This window comes from Dendropsophus ebraccatus, chromosome 3 (genome assembly GCF_027789765.1).
Source record: "Dendropsophus ebraccatus isolate aDenEbr1 chromosome 3, aDenEbr1.pat, whole genome shotgun sequence".
NCBI lineage: Eukaryota > Metazoa > Chordata > Amphibia > Anura > Hylidae > Dendropsophus > Dendropsophus ebraccatus.
The window spans coordinates 15,899,816-15,922,861 of record NC_091456.1 but is presented as its reverse complement, the minus strand read 5'-3'; the positions used below and the strand labels follow the sequence as shown (position 1 = coordinate 15,922,861).

Genomic DNA, 23,046 nt, shown 5'->3' with positions numbered 1-23,046 from the left:
GAGCGGGCAGACAGCGGGAATCATTACCGAGAGTTCAGGTTCGTACGAACCCGAACCGAACTCGGTTCGGACCATCCCTAATTTGCAGAAAGTCCATAGATTTCTCTATTATATGTTAAACAAATTATTAAAAACGAGTCAAAAGGTAAAAAAAAGTTACTTTGTGTGTACATTCACTTAGTCACAATGACAGCTGTTTTTATTGGACGACTGTCATTTAAGGACAAATAACAGACATTATTTGCCATTAAATGACGGCCATCTAATAAAAACAGCCGTCATTTTGACAGTGTGTGAACCTAGCCCCAAAATAAGTTATGTAATAATTTTTCAGGCCAAAATAATAATAATAAAAAAAAAAAGTCAATGCAGCGTTTGGACACTTTTATTTTTTATGCATTTGCGTTTTTTTCTGGCGTTTTTGACTTTATGTGAATTTTTTTTTTGTGGTCTAGGCATTTTTGTGTGCTGAACTTTTTTTTTTTTCACATGACCTAGCTGCTAGACCACAAAAGGTGACAATGACGCAGAGCATTGGTGTTTTTGAGACAACCAGAACAATCCCATTGAAGTTTATGGGAGAAAAAACACCAAAAAAAAACATTTGCTGAAAAAAGTGCCGCAACCTCAGCATGCTGTGTTTTGGAAAAACTGCGAAAGATCCTCAAAAGCAGAGAAAAATGCCACCACAAAAAACACCATGTGTGTACGGCAGATCATAAACTTCCATTGACTTCCAGCTAACATCTGGCCGCTGGCGTTTTTGCAAAAAAACAAAAAAAAAATGACGTTTTTCCGAGATTTTACGGCATTGTGACACCAGCATAAGGCCGGTCTCTTACATTGTGTGAACATAGCCTAAGACAAGTTTGGTATAGTAACATAGCTTAGTGTCAGTTGCAGTTGAGTACAGTATAGGCACATTTCCTTTGATGCTTAGATACACATAGGCACATGTAAATACATTTCTTTTTCTTATAATAACCAGCAGTACAAGCACTGGACTCTGTAGCTTCTGTCATATTTGCTCTGTACATAGCCCCATTGGGTTCCGGCATAAAATGAAAAAAAAAATAAATAAATAAATTACGGAGTCTTAAATATGATGCAGCTTGGAGAACAAAATGGTAGAAAAAGTGGTATTTATCTGTGCCGATACATACGTTGATCCCATTCTATGACTCATGCTGAAGGGACCATCCTATTAGGAGGTATGTTAGGAAGAAAGAATACGTGTGTTACCGAGACCTCTCATCACTGCCCATTTCAGCTTCTATCTTCACTCTGTGGTCTTTTGTCTAGCTCGTTGGTTTGATCATAAATTCAGATCATATTATCGATACCTGCTGTTCACATTAAATGTATGGATGTTCTTTTTGCCACAGAACGAAACCGAAGGAGTGGGAGGCAACACTCTGTTTCCACAAGAAGAATGGTTGCTTTGTATGATTATGATCCGAGGGAGAGCTCACCTAATGTAGATGTGGAGGTAAACCATTTTTCTACTCACTGGAAGCATGGGAGTGAAACCTATTTTAATTCCCTAACTGGACAGTTGCTTAAACCCTCCATTTACAGTGGAGAAAATAAGCATTTGATGCACTGCCGATTTTACAAGAATGGAGAGGGGTGTAATTTTTATCATAGGTACACTTCACCTGCGAGAAAGAGAATCTATAGGAAAAAAATACAGAAAATCACATTGTATCATTTTAAATAATTATTTAGCATTTTATTAAATGAAATAAGTATTTGATACAATAGAAAAAGAGAGCTTAAAGGAGAAGTCCAGTGAAAATTTTTATTAATGTATTGTATTGCCCCCAAAAGTTATACAAATCCCCAATATACACATATTACGGGAAATGCTTATAAAGTGCTTTTCCCCTGTACTTACTACTGCATCAAGGCTTCACTTCCTGGATGACATGGTGATGTCACTTCCTGGATAACATGGTGATGTCACTTCCTGGATAACATGGTGACGTCACGTCCTGACTCCCAGAGCTGTACGGGCTGTGGCTGCTGGAGAGGATGATGGCAGAGGGATGCTCAGTGTCCCCCCAGTGCCCTGTGTCCCTCAGTGTCCCCCTGCCGTCATCCTCTCCAGCAGCCACAGCTCGCACAGCTCTGGGTGTTGGGTTGCAACATCACCATGTTATCCAGGAAGTGACATCATCATGTTATCCAGTAAGTGACATCACCATGTTATCCGGGAAGTGACATCATCATGTTATCCAGGAAGTGACATCACCATGTTATCCGGGAAGTGACATCACCATGTTATCCAGGAAGTGACATCACCATGTTATCCAGGAAGTGACATCACCATGTTATCCAGGAAGTGAAGCCTTAATGCAGTAGTAAGTGCAGGGAAAAAAGCACTTTATAAGCATTTCCCGTAATAAGTGCATATTGGTGATTTGTATAAATTTTGGGGGGCAATACAATACTTTAGATAAAAATTTTCACCAGACTTCTCCTTTAATATTTGGCCCAAAAAACTTTGTTTGGAATTACAGAGGTCAGATGTTTCCTGTAGGTCTTGACCAAGTTTGTAGAAATTGCAAGAGTGATTTTGTCCCACTCCTCCATACATATCTTCTCCAGTGTTTCCACCCCCATGCTTTATGGTTGGGACTGTGTTCTTGAGGTTGTTCTCATATTTCTTCCTCCAAACACGGCAAAGATTGACAGTCATCTTCTATTGCTTCCATTTTGTAATTACACCAACAGTTGTTGCCTTCTCACCAAACTGCTTGCCTATTTTCCTGTAGCCCATCCCAGCCTTGTGTAGGTCTACAGTTTTGTCCCTGATGTCCTTAGACAACTCTTGACCATGGTGAGAAGGTTGGAGTGTGAATAATTGTGTGGACAGGTGGTTTTTTATACAGGTAATAAGGTCAAACAGGTGCAAATTAATACAGTTAATGAGTGCAGAGTAGGAGGAGGTTCTTAAAGAAAAACTAACATGTCTGTGAGAGACAGAATTGGTTGGTTGGTGATCAAATACTTATTCAATGCAATAAAATGCTAATTAATTATTTAAAAATCATACAGTGTGATTTAAAAAAATATATATTCTGTCTCTCACAATTAAAGTATACTTACAATAAAATGATACACCCCTGCATTCTGTGTAGATGGGGAAAACTTGCGAAATCAGCAGCGTATGAAATACCTATTTACCCCACTCTAGATGTAAATTGATTTTACAGCTTCTTTTATTGGCCGCTGCTCTTCTGGTTCTAGACAGGGCAGATTATCATTAGGATTAGGTGTCAAAAAAAAAAAAGGTGCCAGAACAGTGTAGAAGACATGCTTAGACTTCAGCCTCTTGGTTTGGTTGTGAAAAGCCAGAATCTGACAGCGCTACAAAAACATGGCCACTTTCCCCCTCTCTTCTCCAAATTGGGTGGGGTTTTAAACTCAGTTCCATTGAAGTAAATGGAGCTTAATTGCAAACCGCACCTGAACTAGAGACAACAGTAGGGGGAAAAGTGGCCATGTTTTTTAGCGCTGGATAACTCCTTTAACCTCTTAGATCTATGACTGCAGTTACTGTGCTAATAACTTAATAGTAAGGGTTATTTCTTAAAGGGACAATCCAGAAGATACCTTTCTCATTGAAATAGACTTGAGCTTGGATTTAAAAAAGTGTGCTCACCTGCCCCAGTCCCCTGCTGCACATGATTTCCTGGTCCCTGCCTCATGTCAAGGTAGCTAGTAGCTGAAGAAAGTCACTGGCATTGCTGTGGCCGTTGTTTGACTAAGTGGGTGGCTTTTTGTGTTGAGACCGAGAACAGAAAGTGCCGAGAAAGCAGGGGATTAAAGTGAATCTGTACCGCCCCAACCACAGGTATCGTTTGTTAGCTGCCATTAAGTCCTTCCCCATTGCAGGGTTCAAGTTAGTCGGAGTCACACATTTGTAATCCAGAGAGGCGGGATCAATGAGGTGGGGCCTAAAGCGTCCATGCCCTAGGCCTGCGACGCCTCTCGGGTCTTGCTCTTCGCCCTCATCTTCAGCAATGCCCCTGGGTGGGATTTGTCCTCTGAAGCCCTGATCACTACGGCACATGCACTTAATTTAAACAGTGCTTCAGAGGAGAAATCTCAACCAGGAGCATTGCTGAGGGCGAGGAGGGTGGAGAGGAAGACCCAAGAGGTGTCGCACACCTAGGGCATGGACGCTTTGGCCCCACCTCATTGACACCACTCATCCGGATCACAGATTAATTTTTTTTTTATACCCCTAAGAAGGCATCTGTACTTACATTAAACCTGCAACTGGAAAGTCTTTGATGGACTATAACCAACGGTACCTGTGGTTTGTTGGTGGGTACAAAATCGCTTTAAAACAACTCTGTACCCACAATCTGTCCCCCCCAAACTACTTGTACCTTCGGATAGCTGCGTTTAATCCAAGATCTGTCCTGGGGTCCGTTCGGCAGGTGATGCAGTTATTGTCCTAAAAAACAACTTTAAAACCTGCAGCCCTGTGTCAAATTGGCGTGGCCTAGAGTACCCATGTCATAGGATTGCGACTCCCCTCTGTCCCTCCTCTCCGTCAGGAATGCCCCTGGAACATTTCCTCCTATTCCTCACCTGTGTGAACACTGCACATGGACTGGATCGCAATCCTAATGCACACACACTCTAGGCCTAGCCATTTGACACAGGGCTGCAAGACTAAAAATTGTTTTTTAGAACAATAACTGCATCATCTGCCGAACGGACCCCAGGACAGATCTTGGATTAAAAGCAGCTATCCGAAGGTACGAGTGGTTCTTGGGGGTCAGATTGTGGGTACAGAGTCACTTTTATCTTCTGCTGTTTTAAAGGAGCCCAACTCTGCTGCTTTGCTCTTCCTGGTTTTAAACTCAACCCAAACACTCAGTGGGTCAATCAGTGGCCACAGCAGTGACTTGCTTCGGCTACGAGATACCTTGTCATGAGGCAGGGACCAGGAAATCATATGCAGCAGGGAACTGGGGCAGGTGAGCACACTTATTCTTTTTTTATCCAAACCAAGTACGGCTCCTATAGAGAATGAATGAGCAGCAACGTACTTGCATGTCCCGCCACTCCATTTTGATAGAAGATTCGGGTACCAATTCTTGAAACTGCGCGAAGTTTGCAACATGAATAAAAATCTAAATTGTTTTAAAATAAACATTTGATATTAAACAAGTGTTTCATGCCTCTGACAGATACAACCCCTGTATTAACACACACGCTAAGGCTGTGATCACACATAATATTTAGGTTAGTATTTTTATCCAAAACCAGGAGTGGGCTTGAAACACGGAAAAAGGTGCAAATGTTTCCATTATAGTTTTTTCTCTGTGTTGGATCCAATGGCTTTGGCTAAAAATACCGAACAAAACAGGGAGAAATTTGTGAAGGGCTTTGCGCTTATTTTTAGGTGAATAATTGAATTTTTCATCCATTTTTGGTCCAAGTTTTATTTATGAACCAGTATTCGACAGGCAGATATTTTTAGATACAACCTTTTTTTTCTTTTTTAAATCTGCCTGTTTTTGAGTTTTACCCCCAAAAATCTCATAATCCAGGAATTGTGCCCAATTTATCATTTGCGACTTTTTAAAAAGACGCAAAAACTGGTGCAGACCTATGTCTGGTCAGTACCAGGTGAATGTGACTTTTTTTGCAACTTTTTACTTAGATGCATTTACTATGAACGTAAGAGACCGGCCATTCTATGACCCGGCCGGTCTCTAAAAAGATCAGAACTTCCCACAGCACACTGTAAAGCTTGCGGCCGGAGCTGCTCGCTTCATAATGTGCACTGACATGGTGTCCTACGGCCGTTATTCACTGAATAGCGGCCGCAGAAAACTGGCATGTCAGTTGTTTGCAGTGCCGCAAGGGATCCCGGCCGGAGCGTGTACTATGTGTATACGCTCCGGCCGGGATCCCATAGAAGATAAGGCAACATATATTTCTGTAGAAAGTACGGCCGTTGTTGCCGATTTCAACAATGGCCGTACTTTTACGAAAAAATGTTGTGTGAACATAGCCTGACAGTGCGACTTTTCCATAAATCACACACAATATATGAGAACAAAATAAACACCAAGCCACATGAGAATAGTCACACACATTAGACTCCTTAGGAAATGTCCCCTATGTGTAAACATAGGGATACAATGGTTTGGTCCAAGTCTAAGGGGAAAAAAGCCATGTGAATTTTTAAATCCCATGGAAAAACATATGATAACATTTGCATGTAGTGTGTAACCTATGTGGTAGAAACCTTCTGCTCCTCCTGGATTTGGCGTTAAGGGGTTGCATAAATATGGAAATATATACAGGGTATTACTAATGTAGAAAATAAAAAGCTGTACGGTGGATGATAAACAACATTCACAGCTCTGTAATGTACTGGACACACACTGGGTAACACTTTTTTCCCTTGCAGACGGAGCTGACATTTTGCACAGGTGATATAATTACGGTGTTTGGTGAAATAGATGAAGATGGATTTTACTATGTAAGTAGTACAGTTATAAGTATGTATACTAAATATTTCCTATAAGCTTCCTATAAGAACGGCCGGTCTTATACAGTGTGTGAACATAGCCTTACAAGTGAAATTACAAGTAAAGGCAGAGAGAAAGATGACAGATTGCAGCTGTTTCTCATACAATACTGTGGGTTAGGAAACACATGTTCTGTGACAATGACTTATCACATGATCGGATAGGGCTCAGAACATGTCCAGTGATGAGGCTCCACCTCCCTTTTAAAGCAAGAGGCATCATGGGAAATTATTCACAAAATAACACACATTACAAAGTTATACAACTTTGTAATGTATTTTATGTATGTGAATGGCCCCCTTCCCCGTGTTCCTCGCCCCCCGCCTGTGGACCCGGAAGTGTAGTGCATTATACATACCTGATTTGTGTCGACCCCCCTCCGCCGTCTTCTGACAGTGATGTAATCTTCGGGAGGCCGGCCGACCCACTCCTGCCGTGTCATAACTGTTGCGGCAGAGGGGGGCCGGCATGAGCGGGTCGGCCGGCCTCCCGAAGATTACATCACTGTCAGAAGACGGCGGACGGGGGTCGACACAAATCAGGTATGTATAATGCACTACACTTCCGGGTCCACGGGCGGGGTCGGGGAAGGGGGCCATTCACATACATAACATACAGTACAAGGCTGGGTTCACACTATGTATATTTGAGGCTGTATTTGGTCCTCATGTCAGGTCCTCATAGCAACCAAAACCAGGAGTGGATTGAAAACACAGAAAGGCTCTGTCCACACAATGTTGAAATTGAGTGGATGGCCGCCATATAACGGTAAATAACTTCCATTATTTCAATACAACAGCCGTTGTTTTAAAATAACAGCAAATATTTGCCATTATATGGCGGCCATCCACTCAATTTCAACATTATTTGAACAGATCCTTTCTGTGTTTTCAATCCACTCCTTGTTTTGGTTGCTATACAGCCTAAACATACAGCCTCAAATATACGTAGTGTGAACCCAGCCCAAAGTTGTATAACTTTGTAATGTGTGTTATTTTGTGAATAATTTCTTAGTGCCGCACTACCCCTTTAAAACCATTTCAGAGGGCAAATAAGAGTCAAAATGGCAAACGACCCACACCACATGCAAACGGCATAGTCAAGACGCTCTACAGTCTTCTCTAATAATAGTCTATACCGTGCTTGTAATAAAAGAAAAAGTAATAATTCCCTGGAATATTTCTATAATAATCATACATATCAATGGATAAAGTGTCCGCTGTATGTTTCTATCTGTGATGACTTACAAATATTATACTCCTGCCTTGCGAAGGCCATGCTATCTACGCTATGCTACCTGAACAAAAATCTTCTGGAAATACTTCCATTGAGTTCTGTACAATAATAGTTTTTTTTTCTTCAGTATGAGAAATAGCACATTGGTTATGGTTTCTGTTTTGATTGTTGGGATTGTCTTTTAATGAATCTCCTCATAGGGTGAACTAAATGGACACAAAGGCCTTGTCCCCTCTAATTTTCTGGAAGAAGTGCCTGATGATGTTGAAGTTTACGTTTCTGATGCACCATCTCGATACCCTCCAGACACCCCAATGCGAACAAAAGTTAAGAGGGTAAGCTGTTGTGGCGATGTATAATGGAAAATATTCTTTTAGGATTCTAGAATTATCATCTAAACAAACTTCTGACAAGATTAGTCGCTAGAACGAAGGGGCAGACGTGCTCAGCCTTGTTTCTCTGCTATAAACTGCTAATACGAGCAGCCTACGGGATTATAATGGAAGGATATGGATATGATGCTGGGAGAGCCGAAAGTGTTATTCCACTGCACAGCTTCACACTCCGTAGGGTCTGTAAATCATGGAGCATGAAAATAAGGCCCAAGAGACAAAGTTTAAATCCTAATAACACTTCTTACTAGGGATGGTCCGAACCTGCCGAGGTTCGAGTTTGTACAAACCCGGACTCCCGGCAATGATTCCCGCTGTCTTAAACCTCTGTGGAGAGGGTGGATGAAGCGGGAGGACCGCCTGGAAAACTGAGATACAGCCTATGGCTGTGGCTGTATCCCGGTTTTCCAGGCGGTCCTCCCGCTGTATCTACCCTCTCCACGGAGGTTTAAGACAGCGGGAATCATTGCCGGGAGTCCGGCTTTGTACGAACCCGGACCTCGGCAGGTTCGGACCATCCCTACTTCTTACCAAAGCTGTATCTGAATTTATAACAAAAACCTGAGGCATGCCTATTGTTAGGGATGCACTGCTCAATAAAAAGGCTTCATGAAAAGCTCGCGGTTGACCACTTAGCAATCAAGCTTGTTTACAGAGTCTACACAATGCTTAACAGGTCGGACTGGGGTATCCGAGGCCCACCAGAGGAAATGATCCTGGGGGCCACCAATGGAGAACCAGTGAGTAACGATATGTCAGTCAGTGTTAGTGCAGGCTTTAAAGCTGGGGGCCCACTGGAGGATGCTCAATTGAACATGTGGTCTCTCGGTGGATCATTTGTGTGGCCTTAAAGTTCATTGCTGGCTGAGTATCCCCATTTATACAATAATGAAGATGAATTGTTCTGATGAACAATTGCTGAACTTGTATTTCACAGGGGCTGATGATCAGGAATGAGTATTCCTAGGATCGCTCTTTCAGTTGATAATCTGCCCCTGGTATAAAGGCTTTGGGGCCTACAACCATGCCCTCGTGTGTTCTCCAGTGGCCGTGCAATGTTGCTGAGAGTCCCAGTAACATTGCACAACTATTGGATAATGTAAGGGGACATGGTTCCAGATTCATGTGAGGGGGTAAAGGAGCATTCTCATCTCAACTAATATAGTTCATCTTGTGGGACTCTTCAACCTAATCTTTGTAAATACATTTATCTAGCAAACTTGCCTCCTTCTCTTGATATATTTGCAAAAATATTTAACTTGACGAGCTATAACTATTTTACATTAGAACACCCCTTTAAGTCTTTTTATACAGGCCTATTATACTGTTCTGAGAATAGCTACACAAGAGTAAGTCAGATTTACTACATTAACACATCTAGTTAACGCGTTATGACTCCAGGTGCAACATCTGTACACAAATTGATGCTGCTGTCAGTGACAGCCAGGCATATGGCCCAAACTGTCCTGTACCACGTCTGCCGCCTTCATCACTATATGCACAGTGCTAAGTGAACTTTGGGTATATAGCACATTAGGGATAGATTCTATTATATTAGTCTTGGTGCCCATGTGACCAATAATGCATGCCTTATTTAAAAACAAAAAACACTATAATAAACTTCATGAAAGAGTTTGAAATTCATCACGCTTTAATTGTTTTATTTAGGACTAGAGATGAGACGAACTTTCGGCATTTGATTAGCGGTGGCTGCTGAAGTTGGATAAAGCCCTAAGGCTATGTGGAAAACATGGATATAGTCATTGGCTGTATCCATGTTTTCCAGACAACCTTAGAGCTTTATCCAAGTTCAGCAGCCCCAGCTAATCAAATGCCAATCTACGGGTTCGGATCGACCCGAACCCGGTTCACTTATCTCTATTTAGGACCCATTTAGGCAAGGCGTGCAAAAAAGGCCACATAAAAACACAGAAGCGTGTCAAACTAGAGTCCTTGTTCACTGCATAATGCAGGAGATCACAAGGACAGGAGGAACAGTCACTGTTTTTACATTTCTTATTTGAAAACTGCCCATCTATGTGACACACTGACACTAAGCATCACTCTGTAACCGCAGCTTCTATGGCTTTTCCGGGTTCAGAGGGAAATTAGTAGAGATGAGCGAACCGGGTTCGGGTTTGAGTCGATCCGAACCCGAACGTTCGGCATTTGATTAGCGGTGGCTGCTGAACTTGGATAAAGCTCTAAGGTTGTCTGGAAAACATGGATACAGCCAATGACTATATCCATGATTTCCACATAGCCTTAGGGCTTTATCCAACTTCAGCAGCCACCGCTAATCAAATGCCGAAAGTTCGGGTCCGGATGGACTAGAGCATACTCGAGATTCGCTCATCTCTAGAAATTAGCAAAGAAAAACTCTGTGAAAGTGTAATGGTGCCCTATCTTGCCCAATTAAAGAGGTTATTCAGGCTTAGGTAAACATGTCCACTTTCTTCCAAACACAGCACCACTTGTCTCAAGTTTGGGTGGGGATTTTGCAACTCAGTTCCATTGAAGTGAAAAATTACAGGAAGGCAGGGGTGCGGAAACATAAAAAATATATATTTACTAGAGATGAGCGAACCTGGAGCATACTCGAGTCGATCCAAACCCGAACTTTCAGCATTTGATTAGCGGTGGCTGCTGAAGTTGGATAAAGCCCTAAGACTATGGGGAAATCATGGATATAGTCATTGGCTGTATCCATGTTTTCAAGACAACCTTAGAGCTTTATCCAACTTCAGCAGCCACCGCTTATCAAATGCCGAACGTTCGGGTTCGGATCGACTCGAACCTGGTTCGCTCATCTCTAATATTTACCTATTCTCGTGCCGCTTCCAGGTCTTGCTGACAGCCGCCGGCCTCCTGTAGCTGTCCCGTACCCAGCTGATGAACTGCCTACTTAGCCAATCAGTAACTGGGGCGGGACACCACCCGTCACTGACTGGATGAGAGGTCATTTGATCAGTTGGGCAGTGACGTTGCAGCTGGGGGAGCTGGGTACGTACATATGGCGGCTGTCAGTGAAACCCAGAAGTGGTGCAACAAAGGTGCGGGGACAGGTAAGTATACTTTGTTTATTATGTTCCCGTACCCCCTGCCTTTTTTTTTTTTTTTTTTTTTTTTTATTGAACCAATTTTTTATTGCATGATGAATTGCATATAAAAAAAACAAAACACCAATCTATCTACATTGGCCCATTATCAGCACATTTAAAAACAAAACAAACAAAAAAAAAATCCACACAATGACTTTATCATAAAGAAATACCAAACATAGACAACTTATAACACTGCACATGAATGGCTGCTCATAGGGTAATAACTCCTTATTACTGAGCAAGCTATCCCCGGCCCCTCTACAAGGCAGTGTATTCTCCTCGATGCTTATAGTGGAATTACCTCTGTAATACAGCAGCATACGACGGAGAATTTCTGCAGTGGATTTCCTGCTTGCCTCTGTAACAAATTGGAAGGGTAAAGGGGCAATAGGGGAAAACAGAGTTCTATGGGAAGTGTACCAAACGGATCCATCATAGGACGGCATGTATGGTGCTAACTGCTGAGGATATGGCAAAAACTCTCCAAGTCCTGCATGTGTGTATTCCACAATAAATAACATACTTTAACTAATCTCGCCATTTGCTAACATGCAAACGTTTCCGTAGACCAACGAGTCACATGTCACTGCATACCAGTTTACTTCTCTTTTGGTTCAACATTTGTCCGCTGTCCTTTACATTCAAAGTTCAATGTATTATTGTGTTTCTGCCTTGCTATGGTGACAGTATTTTTGCACTTTTTTATTTATTTTGTTTTGTATATATCTGAAATCCACATTTTAAATCTATTTTTTTTATTTTTTTACATTTACTTTTGTTTGTCATCACTGCTTTTATTTTCTGTTTTGTCCTGGCTCATCTACTTTGGAACAGAAGAAGAGTGTACATTTCACACCCTAATGAGGCAGTATAGCCTTCACGTAAGTGAACAACTGAAGATACCACTGGTTTTTTATATATATACCACCACGAAGTAAGAAAATATTCTTTCAAACTGAACAATGATAAATGGTAAACCAGGCATTACTGTATGAGAGCATTTTGTAACATGGACACAAAGTTTTTATATCTTGAACAGAAGTCCAGCATTTTACAGCGGAAGTAATAATTCTATGCTGGGAGTATTATACCGACACGTTGACAATTGGTGGTCATTTAACCCGTGCTTGACAGAACTATGTTTCAAACTGCATGTGCTGTTTCTTGCCTTCCCTGGTTAGCGATATTCCTTCTGACCTCCTTCCCAACCCAAAATGTTCTATTGTACGAAACAAATAAGAGAATGAAATTTCCACCTGCTAAAGATCTAGCCTTCTACGTTCTGTCAAGGTACTTAAAAACTTGTCTTTCTAAGCTTGTGAATGTTACAAACCTCTCATATTCTGGAAGAAAAACTTTCTTTTGATACGAGACATGAGGTGTATGTTTCAAAGCCGTTATACGAGAGTATCGGATGACTTTAACTAAAACCAGATCGTCGTGACTCCTTAAGATTTATAAAAAAAAAACAACTGTGAAAGTACATAAAACGAAAGCATTATGTAAGACCGAAACATACAACTCTGCTATAGCGTTCCTTAAACACACCCAAACCATGGTATCTTCAGGTGTGTAAACATTGGGATGTTTGACTTTTTTCCTAAGTTTTAGACGACCTTGATTTCGAATCCGAATCAGACCGGAGCCCGCATAACCAAATATAGTTTTCTACCCAAAATTTAACCCTTGATAACGGTGCCACCTAGTGGTGCGATTGTGCTTTTGCAGTTCCTAAACGATAGCTCGAGAATAGATATGAAAATTGGCAATGGTTGTGAAGAAAGGGCTCTAGTCTTATTCCGTTTCTAATTAAGGCTCAAGTAAATTTAGCTGTGTGACAACCCTTCCGATATACTAACTGGATCGATTAACAAAAAGCTGTTTTTTGAATGCAAGTGCAGGTTCTACCACAGGATCTGCATCTCGACTTCATCACCTTAAGGTACACATGCCTGCCCGACACATATCTAGTTCTTAATCTTAGGATTCATCAGTAGCCATTGCTAGACCAATGGTAGGGTAGCGCACTGGCGGAGCCCAATTAAGTTTGCACCACTGAATTTTGGACGTCTATTTTACAGGCTCCATCGGAGAATGCAGGTACGCCAAGGAGAGCACCTTCACCAACAGTCCACCTTCATTCCGTGTCACCGCCATCCTCCATGGGTACCGGGAGCCCCATGAGAAACAGAGACCGCGCATCAAAGAAGAAAAAGGGTCTCCTATCCAAAGGAAAAAAATTATTAAAAAAGCTTGGGGCTGTGAAATAGTTACCTCTGACGCACATTCAACGTCACCCGAATATTACACGTAAGGTATATTAAGGCCTTGAGATTAAAAGGGCGCCAAACGAAATAAAAGTAACTCTTCCAACAGATCCTAAACACACCAGAGATGGCTGTCTATGTAATAAACAAAACCCACAAGGTAAAATCTGGCCCAGTATTCAAGCTACTTAGTTATTTGCAGCCTTGATGTCTTGCCTTACTCGATGCACAATGATTTGTATTGTTCAATAGATGTACAGAATATATTCTTTGTAGGTTTTGTGTGCATCCCGTTGTATTCTAATTGTATCATTGTGATTACAAAAAAAAATAAAAAATGAAAAGAAACAGGAAGTTCAGAATGTTAGATATTCCAGTAAACCTGTATGTCGGCCCCCGTCCCCTCCCTTATTCAGCTGTTACCGGTATCATTCACAGCCAAGTAAAATCTCAGTGTCTGAATGAGATGTGAAACCGACACCTACTAATAATCAGATTGGCATCCATTACTGCAAAAATCCCTGTTACTATTTTGTAAGTACAGTCCATTTGTAGGTTCTTTGTACTCTTTATACATGATTTTCAGACTGCCTTTCTTTTGTAAAATGAAGGTTTACAATTAAGCACTCCCCTCATTGTGTCTTCAAAGTGTACATAAAACTGTAAAATAATGTTGTGCTAGAATGAAATTCAAGACTTTATTGGCCTAAAAGTGATTAAAGTGTTGTGTGGGTGTGTGCATGTGTACATTTGATGTGTAAATTATTTTATATAAATAAATTTGATATTTTGTACAATGACGTGGATTATTGGGCTGGGATCCTGCGAGAGACTATGGCTCCATCTTGCCGTCATCAAACAAACTTCACTTCTGCACCATGGACCCACCACCACTTAATGGCCGGATATGTGAAGGATGCTGATCCTGAAAGTGTAATTTTTTTTATTTTTGAACTCACTTGTTCTCTTCTGCAGTAAAGTCCAAAAACATGGCGTGCACTGCATGCAAATGCATCTTCCAAGACTCCTGAGCTCTGCAGAGTAATACAGCAGGACTCATCAGCATGCAGTGCATGGCCGGTTTGCAGGTTTTCTGTGACAGTAGATAAAAATTACAGCTTTGGAGATATGCATGTTTCACCCATCCAGCCATTACAGTCGTCGGGGGGATTTCTATAAGATTCCCTATAGCTCACAGCAGAATGATAGACTGTGTTTAATGGATTGGATTTGGCCGTAACCCGTAAAAATGGTATGGTCACGTTAAAAGTATACCTGGATATAAACTTTGGGCCTTGTTGACAGAGCTGTAACCCAAATGGTATGGTCACGTTGAATATAAACTTGGGCCTTGTAAACACAGATGTAATGAGGCCCCATACATCCCCTGGCACCTGTGTCTCCATATGAAAATTTCAGGTTGCATTGTGTACAAATCTGACAGTAAAACATATAATATATTAATATACTATATTGTTACCCAAGCTTTATTCTAATAGAAGCCGTGCATGTAGAATAACAGCTCTATATACACACACAACACCCAATGGAGCACATAAAAGACCCTTTATGCTGACACATAAGCATTCTACTATGTACATGAGCTCTAAGTCCAAGGCTACACTGAGACTTCACCTGGGAATATCACAGTTACGTATCTGCATTATGCCCTCAGGTCCCTGTCCAACGCCTGTCACTTTAGGTCATCAGACCCAGTCGGGTTAGTTATAAAGAAGCAAATATGTGTCCATAAGAATCTGGCCTTAAAAGCAGCAGATAAAGGTATAGGTTATCTGTCACATAGAACATGCTGCCTGCACAGGACAGTGGGGGCGCTATAAACAGTGTGAGGCTACACAGACCCAAACACCATAAGCTGCAGTAACATGGTTAACACCTTTTTTGTGACAGCATTAAAGGAGTATCCCATTCTTATTGAGTTCAGCACAAGGCGGTCGGCTGTAAATCAGTTGCTGTGTTCAGGAGATATAGCCAGGAAAATCGGACGGCACTATCTGGACCTCCAGATTGGCTCATTCAGACAATGTAAGGGCCCTATTCCATGGGCTAGATCGCAGCTCGTTTACTGGGCCTATTCCACGGCCCAATGATCGTTGAGTTCGGGGCGCTAGTGAACCCACAGGTGTTTGAGTTTTTAGCATTGGGCAATTTTCAACTCTGGCTCAAAATTTCAACTTTTCACAAGGAACACAATTATCAAGGTCCCTTTGCTTTAATACATCTACCGCCCACATACTTACCTTTAGGAGAGAATATCTACCCCATAAACTAGAGAGGAGATTGCAGTTCATTACAATTATCATGACACCGTTACATGTTACATAAAACATTAGAAACACCAATGCAGGTTGAATGTTTTAATGAACTTTTATACTAAACACAGCAATGTAAAAAAAAAAAAACACAAAAAAAAAATAATAATTATATATTAACAAAAATCTTCTTATTGTAGAAGCAAAACTATGAAGCTATAAAATTTGTCAAACATATCTTGCTGTTCACATCTGTAAGTATTGGTACGTACTAATCCTTTTAGGTTTATACCTATGTTTGCTGCCCTATTCACGTTAATGGACTGAACATAGTCAACTAGAGAACTCTGGTCATTTCCCACACATGTAAGTTTATTTAGCAGGACTAACAAGCAAAGCAGACGTCTCTTTTCAAGGGAATCTGTCAGGTCAGTAGCAGGTACAGAGCTGGAGGCTCAGGCCGATAGGTGATGGGGAAATGAAACAAATCATCTTTACAGATGGACGTTTCCTTTAGGGTGCCTTCACACATACTGGATCCGCAGTGGATTTCATGCTGCGAGTTTGCAGCAAAATCCGCTATGGATCCTGGTATAATGAAGGCCTAGGGGGTCACATTTTTGCAGCGGAAAATTCATTCCGCTGCAGATTTGCGACCCGACCCCTTCAACCCAAGGCCCAAAGCAAACATTACCTGCTCTGTGCCGCGGCTGTGTGTGAGGCTTCCGGCTCCCCTCGCTCCTCATTAGCCAATCAGTGCTGCCGTGAATTTTGCGCTGCGGGTATGTGACCCCATAGACCTTCATTATACCAGGATCCGCATTGGATTTCGCAGCAAACTTGCAGCGTGAAATCCGCTGCGGATCCGGTACGTGTGAAGCCGCCCTTAAAGGGGTTATCCAGGGCTACAAAAAGATGGACACTTTTGCCCCACTCCAGGTCTCCAGGTCAGGTGATGCTTGCAATTAAGCTCCATTTACTTCAATGGAACAGAGTTTCAAACCTCATGTTTTTGTAGCCCTGGATAACCCCTTTAAAGCTGAAGCTTAGTCAGGGAGAGTGTGTGAGCATTGTACCTGCTCCTAACCTGACAGATTCCCTTTAAAGGGGTACTCCAGCGAAAAAAAAAAAAATTCTTTCAAATCAACTGGTGTCAGACAATGCCAGAGATTTGTAATTTACTTCAATTTAAAAAAAATGTCCAATCTTTTACTTATCAGCTGCTGTATGTTCTACAGGAATTGGTGTACTCTTTCCAGTCTGACGGAGTGCTTTCTGCTGCCACCTCTGTCCATGTCAGGAACTGTCCAGAAAAGTAGCCAATCCCCAAAGAAAATCTCTCCTGCTCTCCAGACTGGAAAAAATACAACACTTCCTGCAGGGCATTCAGCAGATGATAAGTAATGGAAGATCTGATATTTTTTTTTAATAGAAGTAAATTACAAGTCTCTGGCAGTTTCTGGCACCAATTGATTTGAACGATGTGAACTGCCTATGGCTATGTTCACACACTGTCAGATGCTGAACAACAGCTATTTTATAACATCGCATGTCATTTACAGTCATTAACGTCGCATAAAATCACGAGTGTCATTACAAAAAAAAAAAATGCCCCTTATTTGGCCTCAAAACTACAACCGTCCTAAAAGATGGCTGACAAAAAGAAGATGTGGGCTTACTAGTTGACAATGTATTTTGCCATTAATGTGAATGGGGCCGATGAGAAGAAAATGTTAGCATATCTTTTTGATTATATCAGTTATATATGGTAAAATCTTTATGAGAATGATTCCTTAACTCAAAACACAGAAAAGGCTACAATTTTTTTTTCATTTTAATTGTTCTTCTATCCTGGCTACTACCCAAAATGAGCTCCAAATAATGGTCACATTTTTTACTTTTAACCCAACCTGAGATATAGAAAATAATAGCTGATACAGACACATGCAGCACATGTGACAACATAATACAGTCAGGTGAAGCTCGAAATAGGATCCATATGAAATTACAGGTAGAACAAGCGATCAGCAAGTGACAGATGTGGTTCTTTGTGTATACTCTGTCCCACCAAGAAGGCTAACTTGTGAGCGTACTGGCAAGGTGCGGGGACTCTGATAACTCCCTGTGGGGGGAAGAAAGTGGGAAATTATGTCACATATATGTTATAACATGTACTATATGTATAACACCATAAATATAGCTGTATACTCACAGGCCAGTTGTAGTAAAGGTGGCAAAGTTTGTATGTCAGCCTCTGCATGTGGTCTGGCTTCAGGTTATTTGTGTCATACACAACATTGTAGTGAGTAGGAGCGACTGTGCCTTGTCGCACACTTTGACTGACTATGAAGAAGTCGTACCTGAAGCAGAAAGGCATACATAGACATAAAAAGTCTATTCCTTAAAGTGTAACTGTCATTTCAGGGTCATTTTTCAGAAAACATTAAATATCAACAGTACAAGCGATTTTAAGAAACTCTGTAATAGGTTTTGTGGACTAAAAGAGTTTCCTTCTGTACTGAAAAAGCAATCTCCCAGCCTTCCCCCTCACATCAGAAGAAGCAGGATTTCTGTCTCCATTATGTGGCTATGGAGAGGGGAGGGGCTGTTAGGAGTGACTGAGCACGGATCAGTCCTGCACAGCACAACACCCTGCAATCTTCTCTCAGTAAGTTCATAGATAAGCACTGACCTTTCTGACACCTGAATCCTGCGTTTTAGATGCCCAGACAGTCTACAAACAGCTAAACTTCATGTCACCTCTTCCTGCTCCCTCATCTCCCTCAGCCCCTCCCCCCTTTATAGGCTTACAATGGAGAGAGCAGAACCCGTCTTCACTGGCTTCTCTGTAATGAAGACGTGTTTGCCTGATAATGCACAGATAAGAAGTCAGGGGGGGAGGCTGGAAAATTGCTTCTTGAGTACAGAAGGAGGCTTTTTTGGCTGATAAAACCTATTATAGCGTTTCTTAAAATCGCTTATACTACTGATGTCTGCAATAAAAAAAAACGTGACAGTTCCGCTTTAATATAAATGTCAGTACTGAAAAGAAATGAGCATCACAGCAGAATGTTTTTTTAAATGTCACAAGAGTTATAAGAAAAAACTTTTAACATGTCAGAGACCAGTCAAGTTTTGATTGGTCTGGGTCAGAGTGAACGATCGTGAGAACAAGCTGGGACATCACTCATAGTGTGGTCCTTTCCCAGCTCAGACTCATAATGTAAGGGTACTATTACACCAAGCAATTTTTTGACAACTAACGATAAATGATCATAAACGGCCGCTATGGCAAACGACCCGAAATCGTTCACCCAATTACACGGAACAATGATTGATATTTATATCGTTCTTGCGGTTGTTTAGTCGTCGCTATTGCATACGGTTCAGCTATGACTTTTTATTCCACCGAACGATGTGCGGACGATCAAACGATAAAAATAGGTCCAGATCCTATTAAATGATCAACGATTTCTCGCTGGTCGTTTAATCGTCGCCTGCTATTACACAAAACGATTATCGTTCAAATCCGAATGATCTAACAATTTTTTAAAAGATAATCGTCCCGTGGAATAGGGCCCTAGGTCTATAAGCCTGACCCTTTTCACTGACACAGAGCAGGGAGCAGACCGTGCGCTCCTCTCCCGGCTCGTTCTCACTAGGCTTGATTGAACAGCAGAAAAAGCTAGATTCATAAAATCTTTTTCATGTTGGATTCATTGGGGGACACAGCATTGTAGACACAGGCCCTTGTTACTAGGATGTTGACAGAAGTGTTTGCTCTGCCTACACATGCTACCCACCATCTACTCTCACTAAGCTAACCAACAAGAACAAAAGAATAATAGGAACCAACAATGATCCGATCGGGGGAGGAAGAACCAAGAACACTTCAGGCTCAGGATGAACTAAAATTAATATTTGTGGCCGTCAATGTTATGTGACGGCCGCCTTCCTTCCATTATGATGTCGTAGTGGAATTGGGAGACACCAATTGCGGCTTAGTGAGGGCCTGGCACAGAGGTTTTAGGTTTGGATGCAAGTCAGACAGCCACCATTTACTTACTTCTGGCTCTCACTGACTGTTCTAATGGCAGCCAGTATAGCTATAGGAGGGAATGGTACATAAGGTGTTAGGGAAAGGCGTGCGGAAGGAGACTATACATGGGTGACTGTGATGACTAAGGTAGGACAGTACATAAGGAGGTTATAGTGGAGGAGGGGGACAGGAAGGATGAACGCCATACTTTATGTTTATACAACATTCGACCTCATTCCTTTGCTTAAAGGTGTTTTCAGGCTCAAAAAGAAACGGCACCACTATTGAGACAAAAAGGCTGATAAGAAAGCAATACATACCATTCAGGTCTGGTCACTTCCACATCAACAACTGTTCCAGGAGGCGGATTCTGGAGTCTTCCACCCAAATGGGCAAAGAACCTGGTACTAATCCGTTTCTTTACAATTACAACAGATAGCCTAGGACTGAAGAAGAAGAAAAAACATACATATATATCTTGGTTTATTTGTCAACCAATATAAACAAGCTGTCATTATACAAGTAACTAACTAGAATACTAGTAATTCTATTATATATTTCATTTGGAAAGACGGAACATACATTTTCTTTTAAAGGGGGTAATTCACCATTTTTTTTTGCTTTCAAATTAACTGGTCCCAGCAAGTGCCAGAGGTTTGCTATATACTTCTATTAAAAACATCTCCAGTCTTCCAATACTTATCAGCTGCTGTATGTCCTGCATTAAGTGGTGTATTCTTTCCAGTCTGACACAGTGCTCTCTACTGCCACCTCTGTCCATGTCAGGAACTGTCCAGAGCAGTAGCAAATCCCCATAGAAAAACCTCTACTGCTCTCCAGAAAGGAAAGAATACACCACTTCCTGCAGGACATACAGCAGCTATAAGTACTAGAAGACTTGAGATTTTTTAATAGAAGAAATTAACAAATTTCTGGCACCAGTTGATTTGAAAGAGTTTTTTTTTGTGGGGAAATACGGCTTCAAATACAGGGAACTGATCTGGCACCAAATGAGAGGCTTCATTTATATATCTAAGGGTGGGTTCACACTGAGGAATTCTCGTGGATAAATTCTGCGGAATTCCGTCCCCTGTACAGCCGAGCGCCTTTCCGCTTGCTCCATAGACACCATTCTATGGGCCGGCTGATTCTGCATTCCGCTGAAAGAATTCACACGTAAAGGCGCCCGGCCATGCGCGTGTACAGGTGACGGAATTCCGCAGTGTGAACCCACACAGAGAGGTTTATTTGACAGATTTTTTTAAGCCAAAGCCAGGAACAGATTATAAACAGAGAAAAGGTCTTAAAGGAAAGATGGAGATTTCTCCAATTTCTGGCTTTGGCTTCCAAAATCTCTTTGTATATAAAGGCGGCTTCAGTTCATACCTGTAGTCCTTGCCTGTAGATTTCACACAGTCCACCAGCTGTTGAATCTCATAGTTGACAAGTGTCTTCAGCTGGCCGTCTCCCACTCCATCTCTGTAGATTATGATTCGTGATGGAAGTGCTTTGTTGCAGGAATACCAAGCCTTTAAAGCAGCTGTAAAGAATAAATCAAATACAAATAAAGTACAAACATTGTAAAAAGGATTCGCCATTAAATGTTTCCTTCTTCACATTGTTGTGTGAACTTAGCCATATAGTCAGTCATTCACACGTTTTATTGCATTACCTTGCATGCAGACTTTCAGTCCATCAACAATTTCTTGCTTTTGGTCTTGCAGGATGCAGCGGGAATACCACCTTAAATCAACAAAAACAACATGGTCTACACAACCTACGAATTTTGTTTAGTCTACAGTTAACGGAGATGCCCTTTTATTAGATAAAATATGGATGTTTTTGATAATATAACAAAAAAAAACTTCTGTATACATAAAAATGGCCTTGAAGCCACCCAACCCCATGACCGCAATGTCTTCTCTTCTAAGCTTATGTACACACAGGATTTCAAAAATGACTTTGAGCCTGAAAAAGATGTTTGTTTTTACAGGCAAAACAAGTCTAAAATTTTAAGGCACTTTTTTCTGCCAATCAAGGAGATTAGTCGGCAGCAGAGAGCAGAGAACAAAGGATTACACAGTGGAACCTGTGTGAAAGCTAATCAGAGGTCAGTGCTGAATTCAGAGGAGATAGCCCTGTGATGTAGCTGTAATTTAACTCTTTGTTGTCCTGTTTTGGTGCCTCATCTCCCTCCACCCCTCCTCTCTCCATAGAGAACAATGAAGACAGGGGGGAGAGCTTTAAACTGCTTTTTCATGATAAAAATGCATTTATCGGCTAATAAACCTAATTACAAAGTTTCTTAAAATCGCCTGGACTATTGATTTCTGCAAAAAAAAATGTCAACAACAGTGATACTTTAAATGGGCAGTCACTAAAAATGACATTTGACATGTCATAAAAAAATAAATAAAAAGTCGCATATACGCAAGTGAGGTACTGATAGAAAGTACAGATCACGGTGCAAAAAAAGGCCCTAAAAAAGAAAACATTATAATAGTTTTCAAATACCATTAAAGGACAACTCCGGCGGGACCCCTCAAAAAAAAAAAAAACACAGACACACACAGACACCATACTCACCATCCCTCCGGTGACTATCGCCACTCCATTCGCCCGCCGTCCGCCTCACCGTCACCGCCGTCCGCCGTCCAGCGATGTCTCCTTCTTCCGGGTCCATGAGAGAGAAAAGGCTGCCAGCGCGCTTGCGCACCGGCAGCCTTTTCATTGGCTGGAGCGCATCACATGGCTTCCAGCAAGCTCAGCCAATCAGGGCTGAGCAAGCTGGAAGCCATGTGATGCGCTCCAGCCAATGAAAAGGCTGCTGGTGCGCATGTGCACCAGCAGCCTTTTCTCTCCCATTCACTCTCAATGAAGACGCCGAGGAGGAAGAAGACCCGGACCGCCCCCAGCTCTGACATCACCCGACACCAGAGAAGAGGACCGTGACGACCGTAATAGGTAATGTATATATTCTTTAACTTCCGGGGTGGGGGGTCGGGGGTCGGAAAGTGGGGGAAGGGGGCCAGACCGGGTATTTAACCACATTACAAAGTTATATAACTTTGTAATGTGTGTTAAATAAGCCAAAAAAATTTTTCGCCGGAGTTGTCCTTTAAAGTTATATACATTGACTATCGTTGTAATTGTACTGACTTGAGGAACCTAA

General features: G+C 41.7%; 2 protein-coding genes across 24 annotated transcripts in view; one reads left to right on the top strand and one right to left on the bottom strand.

The window, feature by feature from the left end:
• RIMBP2 (RIMS binding protein 2) overlaps positions 1–14,359 on the top strand; it is a 312,677-nt gene extending 298,318 nt beyond the window's left edge. For all 20 annotated transcript variants that reach the window (XM_069960976.1, XM_069960983.1, XM_069960980.1 and 17 more), the window contains 4 exons: positions 1,386–1,489; positions 6,443–6,514; positions 8,000–8,134; positions 13,377–14,359. In XM_069960976.1, the coding sequence (XP_069817077.1) occupies positions 1,386–1,489; positions 6,443–6,514; positions 8,000–8,134; positions 13,377–13,565 (500 nt within the window). In that variant the 3' untranslated portion in view covers positions 13,566–14,359. The remainder of the gene's footprint in view (positions 1–1,385; positions 1,490–6,442; positions 6,515–7,999; positions 8,135–13,376) is intronic.
• Positions 14,360–17,654: 3,295 nt separating this feature from the next.
• The window catches only part of PIWIL1 (piwi like RNA-mediated gene silencing 1), a 64,906-nt gene continuing 59,514 nt past the window's right edge, over positions 17,655–23,046 (bottom strand). For all 4 annotated transcript variants that reach the window (XM_069960969.1, XM_069960973.1, XM_069960970.1 and 1 more), the window contains exons 17-21: positions 21,547–21,617; positions 21,261–21,414; positions 20,195–20,320; positions 18,048–18,195; positions 17,655–17,957 (exon numbers count right to left, since the gene is read on the bottom strand). In XM_069960969.1, the coding sequence (XP_069817070.1) occupies positions 17,841–17,957; positions 18,048–18,195; positions 20,195–20,320; positions 21,261–21,414; positions 21,547–21,617 (616 nt within the window). In that variant the 3' untranslated portion in view covers positions 17,655–17,840. The remainder of the gene's footprint in view (positions 17,958–18,047; positions 18,196–20,194; positions 20,321–21,260; positions 21,415–21,546; positions 21,618–23,046) is intronic.